The sequence below is a fragment of the Oncorhynchus tshawytscha genome, linkage group LG21 (assembly GCF_018296145.1).
Source record: "Oncorhynchus tshawytscha isolate Ot180627B linkage group LG21, Otsh_v2.0, whole genome shotgun sequence".
Classification (NCBI taxonomy): domain Eukaryota; kingdom Metazoa; phylum Chordata; class Actinopteri; order Salmoniformes; family Salmonidae; genus Oncorhynchus; species Oncorhynchus tshawytscha.
The window spans coordinates 25523907-25533430 of NC_056449.1; the positions used below are offsets into that span (position 1 = coordinate 25523907).

At 39.3% G+C, this 9524-nt stretch overlaps 1 protein-coding gene across 1 annotated transcript; it reads right to left on the reverse strand.

The window, feature by feature from the left end:
• Nucleotides 1-2026: 2026 nt before the first annotated feature.
• LOC121840323 lies at nucleotides 2027-3662 on the reverse strand. The gene is made up of 4 exons (XM_042302853.1): nucleotides 3312-3662; nucleotides 2773-3156; nucleotides 2228-2317; nucleotides 2027-2034 (listed from the first exon to the last, which is right to left on the reverse strand). The coding sequence occupies exons 1-4, from the start codon at nucleotides 3559-3561 to the stop codon at nucleotides 2027-2029; spliced, it is 732 nt and encodes a 243-aa protein (XP_042158787.1). The 5' UTR covers nucleotides 3562-3662.
• Nucleotides 3663-9524: the final 5862 nt, after the last annotated feature.

Here is a 9524-nt window from a genome sequence, read left to right on the forward strand (position 1 = left end):
TATCCATTCATGTGGAACCATCATGGGCAGGCTCAGATCAATTCTTTTCACATTGTCCTTTCCAGCACAGTTCTAGAAACAATGGTGGATGTGTACGCAGGCCAGCCCAGTACAGCTTGGCTCATAGTGCGAAAAGGGAATCGGTTTGATACCATCATCAGTCTAATCTATCAACATGGTTTCAGAGCATTTTGTCTAATTCTGTTAGTAAATCAATTTTGTATTAATTACTTTGTCGATGTCCATCATCTATTTTTATTGACATGTTACGAGTTACAATTTGTATGATATGTTATGAATTTGCAAACGTACAATAATTTACAAAATTCAAATTTGTTGTGGCTAACATTAGCTAGGTGGCTAGTTGGCTAACACTAATTTTAGCTAGCTGGCTAACGTTAGCTAGGCTATGGGTTAGGGTTAAGGTTAAGAGTTATGTTCAAGAGTTACGTTTTGGGTTTGAGGAAGGGTTACATAAAAGGGTTAAAGTTAGGGTTAGGGGAAGGGTAGCTAACATGCTACATAGTTGCGAAGTAGCTAAAAAGTGGTAAGTAGTTGAAAAGTTGCTAATTAAATAAAATGCTGAAGTTGTCAGTGATGAGTTTTGAACATGCAACCTTTGGATTGCTAGACATTCGCTTTCAAAGCTTGCCATCCACCCTGACCAACCACCCTCTTTTCATTTTTGCCTTAAGTAATATTTGCTCTTATGTAACCATACCAAACTTAACATAGCATACTAATATCAGTGCCCCGGATTTACTTGTACTATGTTACGTCTCGTCTATAAGACCAGGCAGAACCTATGCATCTGGGGAGGCTCTTTTTATGTTCTTAACGTTATGCCTCAATAAATGAGATGGCTGTGCTATTACACTGGGTCCTTCTCCTCCACATCTGTTTCACTCAAACAGCCACCCACACAGCTCTACAGCACCACCCCTTAGCTGTACAACCATTTATTTTCTAATTCAAACAGCAAGAATGAAAAAAGAGCTTCAACAGAACACAATATGTTTGTACTTTCAGTACAAAGCTAAAAGTGTGATAATGATGATGACGATGATTTAAAGTGCGTATGATTCAAAACACAAGATCATCACACAATATTAGATGTTTACAGAAAGTGCTCTATTTTGTTAACCGCTGACATGCACAATTGTTTGGGACTGTATCAACACTGGACTAATAAACAAAATACTAAACTACGTTTTTTAGAGAAACATGTCCCTTTTTAGAAAAACTATTGCTTTTCTTTCAATTAGTTCATTTGTGTTCTGATTGATCATGATTTTTATCAAACATTTATTACATTTGTCAAATTCTCATATTTTCTCATTCTCTTTGTACAAGGGGCACTGACTAACACATTTAAAAGACAAAAAGTATTATTAACACTACCTTTAAGAATGATTAAGCTAAGTTCGTCCTAGCCTTAACACCTGACATCAGAGTACACTCTCTCCTGTGGCATCTCTCTCTTCTTTCTCGCTCTTTTAGTTTTCTTCTCAGAGAAATTCAATGCAGCATAATTCAACGTATCTCCATCTTGATCCTAAGAGGAACACATTTTAGAAACATAGAAAAACCATGTTTCTTACACATAAATACTTGTCAGATACATGTTGTTCATATCACATGGTTATATTCATAGAAATAGAAAAAGTATCTATGAGTCAGTAGGCCACATATTGGTTAGAAAATAGATAATTAATGGCTCAATATTCATCACATAGAGTAGTTTTCAAGGGTTATCATGAGCTATTGAGGGATTTCAACCTAAAATTGGAATCGAACCATTTCACAATATAAATATACCTGTTCTCCACGTAATCTGTCATGTCTGCCAACCTGAGAGGCCCCCACTGCTTCAACAGAAGAAGAACAAATCTAATAAAGCATTGCTGTCTGTTGAAAACATCTTATCACCAAAGCAGAAACTTTCCAGGATTTTTTCAAATGTACCTGATTTTCCCATTAAAGAACATACCATTTTGAAATTTCAGAAGCTTTTTTAAATACATTGTCATGGTCCTAGAGTCATGAAATGTTCAGAGTACATTGAGGGGCGTTACAGCTCTCAATAAATGAAAAGACAAATTTAAATTGCAAGGTTTTCATCAGACAGTGACTAAAAGGCAAGACTATTTTCAATATCAATTCAAAACGATTGTTACTTCAGCATAGCAAAAGATATCTAACATATTTTCATAATCATATTGCTTACCTTTGCAATTTTCACATATTTGCTCTTTTCGTCTGGTGCAGACAAGGAACATGATCCCAATCCCACACAACACCAACGCCACTGCCAAACCTACAACAACCACTAGCAGAGACATTTATGAAAGAAACATAAAAAGGAATGTCATGAAGTACATATTTACATTTTTACTCAAGAAATATGTATTATGATTGATAGCCAGATTTATTTTAATATATTGGCACTATAACAGAATGATGCGCTATAAAACATTAGGCTTACAGATGTAGGATCTTCATTTGATCAGTATTTTGTTCCTGATAACTTCCTACACAACTTGTGATGTATTGGAGTTATAAAAAGGCTTATAAAGTTTGTAATTTCCACTTTTAAATCTCAGACTTGATTTGCCCTAACAAAATATTTATTAACCCTTACTAAAATGTACATTAATTTCAATCCACATAATAATCCACATTTCCTGTTACTGCGGGATTATTTTCCTGACTGAAGCGACCTGGCTCAAATTAAGATCCTACATCTGTACACTTCAATTAACCTGATCCTACCTGACACATTCACTTCCGTGTTACTGGCCAGGTCCAATTCTGTTCCTTTGCCAAAAAGGATCTCCCCACATATGGCCACAGCACAGTAGTAAGTCCCAGCATCAGGTGGGCTGAGGTTGTTCTTGGAGAGGCTGTAGACACAGCTCTGTGTAGGAGAGGGAGTCTCAGGGCTCTTCTGACACTCATCTCTCCTGTTCCCAGGGGTGTAAATGACTCCTGGATGGGATTCTCCTGATCCAATTCTGAACCAGTACACACTGTGTTCTCCTGTACAGGCCTCAGAGAGCACTGTACACTGCAGAGTCACATTTTCTCCTGGGTGGAATGGGTCAGAAACTGACCTCTGTACCACGGTCTTGTAATCAGACCTCTGGGGATTCTTGCCTAAATGGTACATTTAAGGTTTCATATAAGTCAATCTGAAACAACACTTTCTCAAATGCAATGCAATAAAATAATACCATACAGACGCATAGAAAACATATGCCGATGTAAGAACCCTGAACAAAAAATGAAGGGCATTAATATCTTCACATTACCTTTTAATACTAAAAAAGTTCCATTGATAAAGTTGACTTCACATTCTGTGATATAGACACAATAGTAAACAGCTTCATCCGTTGGTTCCATCTTTTGGATTGTAAGACGATATATCCCGTCAGCTTGAGCCTTCTCCATACTAAGATGTGAATTTCTAAATTCCTTGTGCAGTTCAGGCCTTGACTGATTTTTCTGCATCTTTGCAACAACCTGAGGAATTTGCCCTGTTACTTGCTTGAACCAGAACATGTTTCCCTCATTGTATACTTGCTTTGAGAAAACACAGTTGAGAATCACTTGGTCACCAATTTGAACCCGCTGAACTTGAAAATGCCGCGGAACATTGTTGCATTGTGTCACATCTAAAAATGCAAAAACAATATAAAAGTTTAGGTTAATGAGAAGAGCGAGGACTGTAGGACTGAAGAAAACTGAACAGTATCAGAAACCCTATAAAGACAAATTCTCCCTCAAATGCTTACATTGTGAACTGAACTGAATCACATTATGGTTAGACAAGTCAAGGTATTAATTGCAAAACTTACATATTGTACTAAATAATACTACAAAAACCCTGATTCTGTTCATCTTGGTGTGTAGCTCCAACTTCAGGTTAGTCCTCTGACCGGTGGATAAAGGCTTAAAAAAAGATGTACCAATATGCAGGTTTGAAGACCTACCTGATAGGCTGTTGCAAAAAATAAAACACAGTACTTCCTGTAAAATTTTCTAGCAACAGAGTTTTTGGTTACCCAAACACCTACAGTGTTTCATTTAGCCACTATTCAGTGATTTGCTGAAGCTGTTGCACTTCTCAATGTATCTATTATATAGAGGTCTGCCACTCTTTCCTGAAATGCTTTACAAGAGGGTAATGTCAAAAAGGCTTCATTGCTATTTGTACATCTTTTAGATAATGTTATGCCAAAGGTAGTCACTGCCAAAAGTTTGTAAAGGGGAATAGCCAAACAAAAGTTATCAAAGTTGTGAGCTCATTGTAACTTTATTGTACAGGTAATATACTGTAATAACCATGACGGCACAAGACCAACTCTGTTATCTTTTTTTCAGAAATTACACATAGTTAAAGATAATTGTCTAGCAAACAAATCCTGTAGCAACAGGACATTTTAATTATAATGTGGATTTTTTTAGGGATTGATAATTATTTTCTAAAGGAAAATTAAATATGAAATGTTTAAATAGAAATTATAAATTTCTGAAGCCTTTTTAAATCTCAAATACACCTCAAGTAAAAAAAAATCTCAGGGTGATCAAATTAAGATCCTACATCTGTATGCTTGCCAGGCAACCAGGGTGGTGCAGTAAAGCTCAGTTTAGCAGTGTGAAAAGGGTATAAGTGAAACTGCAGTGTGGTTATCTTGCATGAATTGTAAGAGGGGGTGTTGTCAAGTCCTTGAATGGAGACCGTACCATGTGGATATACAGAATATATAAGGGTGGAAAGGGTGCCCAGATGACCTCCAGGAAGCGATATGGGCTATGGTGGTTTTACATGATTTCATTGTGACATTATTGATGCAACTTTGTGAGACTGCACTAGGTTCACATGGAAACAATCATTTATTGGTGAAATGTGTTTTAATAAGAAATGGTACATATTGTAACGTAATAAAAAAAAATGCTGTACATCAACCGATTAATAAATTCAAATTTGGACTGGGGGTGTAACGCAGAGGACAGGCTAGCCGATGACCCAATGAGGGTGCAGAATGCCTTCCAGAACCGAGACGAGAACTGAGGGCCCCGGTCGGAGACCATGTCCACGGGCGTTCCATGGATGCGGAAGACGTGCTGCACCATAAGCTGGGCTGCCTCCTTGGCCGAGGGTAGTTTGGGGAGAGAAATTAAGTGGGCGACCTTGAAAAATCGGTCGACCAGGATGGCAGTATTGCCTTCAGACGGGGGGAGACCCATGACAAAATCCAGGGATATGTGGGACCAAGGACTGTGAGGGACAGGCAGAGGTTACAGAAGGCCATCCGGAGCTTGCAGAAGAGTCTTGTTCTGAGCACACACGGTGCAAGTGGCGACGAATGCAGAGATGTCTGGAACCATGGTGGCCCACCAAAAGCGTAGTCGCAGAAACGCCAGGGTCCGCCGGGATCCCGGGTGACAGGCAAACCTGGAGGAATGGGCCCACTCCAGGTAGTTTCGGGGGAGAGGTGGTGCAGAAAAAATAAATTGCCCCTGCTGAAGACGTCTGTATCAGTCTGCTAATACAGGACTAGTAAAGGCCCAGTCCACTGCTTTTGTGAAAAAACTAAATGTATTTCAGTGTTTACCAGTTTTTTTTATCTGATAAATCTGGTGTAATATAAAAATATCTGCTGGATATGTTTCCTATGTTTTCCAGAAAATTAAAATTATTTCTATGTGATAACATTCCCTTTCCTAGATGCTTATCCAGAGCAATTTATGGTACTGAATGCATATATTTTCATACTTTTTCTTACTGGTCGCCCGTGGGAATCAAACCCACAACCCTTGCATTCCAACAACGTTATCAAATCACATCATCACAAACTACTTGATGTCTCAATGTACACAATTACTGTTTTGTGCATTATTTTTCTTCATGGTGTTGGAAAGTCTACAGAGACAATGCAGTAATGTACATTTACATTAAGTGGTTTGTAAGGATGGTAAATTAATACTGCACAAACAGTGATTGTTTTCCATGTTATTTGATATAGAAAAATCTTTAATTTGATGCTGTCACGCCTCTTCCCCCTGGCACTCGAGGGCGCTAGGCTCCTCAGCATTGCACACTCCTGCCACCATCATTATGCACCCCGTCCCCCGTCCCCCCCGTCACACGCATCAGTGATTATTGGATTCACCTGGACTCTATCACCTCTGTCATTACCTTCCCTATATATGTCTGGTGTCCCGCTCTGTTCCCTGCTTCAGCATAGATTGTTGTATGTCCTTGTTTACCGACGCTGTGCCCGTCTTGTTACCTGTTTGTTTCTGATTAAATGTTGACTCCCCCTACCTGCTTCTCACCTCCGGCGTCGGTCCTTACAGATGGGGCTTTATCGAATGATGAGGCTTTATCGAATAAAACAAACATTTATTGAGTAAATGGGAGTCTTGTGAGTGCAACTGTGTTCCTCGGCGTACACATCATGGATAAACTGAATTGTTCCACCCACACAGACAGCGTGGTGAAGAAGGCGCAGCAGCGCCTCTTCAACCTCAGGAGGCTGAAGAAATTCGGCTTGTCATCAAAAGCACTCACAAACTTTTACAGATGCACAATCGAGAGCATCCTGCTGTATCACCGCCTGGTACGGCAACTGCTCCGCCCACAACCGTAAGGCTCTCCAGAGGGTAGTGAGGTCTGCACAACGCATCACCGGGGGCAAACTACCTGCCTTCCAGGACACCTACACCACTCGATGTCACAGGAAGTCCATAAAGATCATCAAGGACAACAACCACCCGAGCCACTGCCTGTTCACCCCGCTATCCTCCAGAAGGCGAGGTCAGTACAGATGCATCAAAGGGACAGAGAGACTGAAAAATAGCTTCTATCTCAAGGCCATCAGGCTGTTAAGCAGCCACCACTAAGATTGAGTGGCTGCTGCCATACATGTAAAAAATGTTTCACTAGCCACTTTAACAAAAGGCTAAACTGTGTTTTGCAATATTGCACTTGTGATTTCATGAATATGAATATTTTCTAGTAATATTATTTGACTGTCGCACTATGCTATTCAGCGTTGCTGATGACAATTATACCGGATCCGGGATGGGTGGTTCAGAGAGGTTACTGACTCCCCATTCCGCATGCGGGAGCGTAATCATCGCCTGAAACTAATTAGCATAACGCAACAGACATAAATATTCCTAGAAAATATTCCTATTCATGAAAATCACAAGTGAAATATATTGAGACACAGTTTAGCCTTTTGTTAATCACCCCGTCATCTCCGATTTTCAAAATATGCTTTACAGCCAAAGCTAGACAAGCATTTGTGTAAGTTTATCGATAGCCTAGCATAGCATTTTGTCCAGCTAGCAGCAGGTAACTTGGTCACGGAAATCAGAAAAGCAATCAAATTAAATTGTTTACCTTTGATGAGCTTCGGATGTTTTCACTCACGAGACTCCCAGTTAGATAGCAAATGTTCCTCCAAAAATATTATTTTTGTAGGCAAAATAGCTCCGTTTGTTCTTTACGTTTGGCTGAGAAATCGTCCGGAAACTGCAGTCACGAAAACCGCAAAAAATATTCCAAATTAGCTCCATAATATCAACAGAAACATGGCAAACGTTGTTTATAATCAATCCTCAAGGTGTTTTTCAAATATCTATTCGATAATATATCCATCGGGACAATTCGTTTTCAGTAGGACCGATTGGAGTAATGACTACCTCTGTATTTTACACGAGAGTCTCTCTGGGGGCATCAGGTGACCACTTGCGCAATGTATCCGCCTACGGCTATTCTTCAACATAAAACTAAAACTACGTCACAAGGCTGAAGACACCTTGGGGAATACGTAGAAAGCGTAATCTGGTTGATAGCCCATTCACAGCTCAATAGGGACTCATTGGAACGCAGCACTTTCAACACATGGGGCACTTCCAGATTGGATTTTTCTCCGGCTTTCGCCTGCAACATCAGTTCTGTTATACTCACAGACAATATCTTTACAGTTTTGGAAATGTTACAGTGTTTTCTATCCTAAGCTGTCAATTATATGCATATTCTAGCATCTTGTCCTGACAAAATATCCCATTTACTATGGGAATGTTTTTTTTTTCTCCAAAAATGAAAACACTGCCCCCGAGTCACAACAGGTTTTAAGCAGCCACCACTAAGATTGAGTGGCTGCTGCCATACACGTAAACAATGTTTCACTAGCCACTTAGAGCTCCCCCCCTACATTGTGCAATTTCCGCCTGAAGACATACCCAAATCTAACAGCCTGTAGCTCAGGCACAGAACCAATGATATGCATATTATTGGTACCTTTTGAAAGAAAACACTCTGCAGTTTGTGTAAATGTGATTTGAATGTAGGAGAATATAACACAATAGATCTGGTTTAGATAAAACAATGAAAAAAAAACATACGTTTTTTATTTTTGTATCATCATCTTTAAAATGAACAAGATAAAACAAACATTCAGATAGGATGATGGGGACAATTTCAATTAAATATTTTAGAGGGCAACAGTACTTGTGCAAAGTTTCAGAATGATAACTTCCAAAATGATTGTGCTACATGACATTTATCATGAAGTCACCCAGGTGTCCCACACAAGTAGCCCAAATGTACCCAAGTGGCCGAATTGGTGAAGGTATACATTTTGAAACAAATAACTATATACAAAATACCAAAATGGTATTCTAACACACCCCCCCAAAAAAATGGAGGAAAAAAAATGGAAAAGAAAATGAAAAAAATAATAATTATTGATTAAAAAATATGTGAAAAAATATATATGTATATACATTTACAAAATAACATGGGTAACTATTTTCACACTTTCAATAATTGGAAAGACCCTCAGTCCTCTATCAAATTAAATCAATTTATATAGCCCCAGCCTAAATCCCCAAACAGCAAGCAATGCAGGTGTAGAAGCACGGTGGCTAGGAAAAACTCCCTAGAAAGGAAAAAACCTAGGAAGAAACCTAGAGAGGAACCAGGCTATGAGGGGTGGCCAGTCCTCTTCTGGCTGTGCCGTGTGGAGATCACAGTGGTTGTAGAGGGTGCAACAGGACAGCACATCAAGAGTAAAAATGAACATTTTAGGGATCCATAGCCGCAGGCAGAACAGTTGAAACTGGAACAGCGGCAAGGCCAGGTGGACTGGGGACATCAAGGAGTCATCATGCCAGGTAGTTCTGACACATGGTCCTAGGGCTCAGGTCCTCCGAGAGAGAGAAAGAGAGAATTAGAGAGAGCATACTTAAATTCACACAGGACACCGGATAAGACTCCCATTCGGAGTCAGTGTCACTGTGAAAGAAAATGTTCAGTTAGAATAGTTTCACATATGAGCCCTGTATAAACAGGTATAATAAACAGATATATATATAGAGAGTACAGGGAACATAAGGTTGAATATATTATTATGACCTGCTAGATCTACAGTCTCTTTTATATTATGACATTTCAGCTAGATCTACTGTCTCTATTATATTATGACAGACCAGCTAGATCTACTATC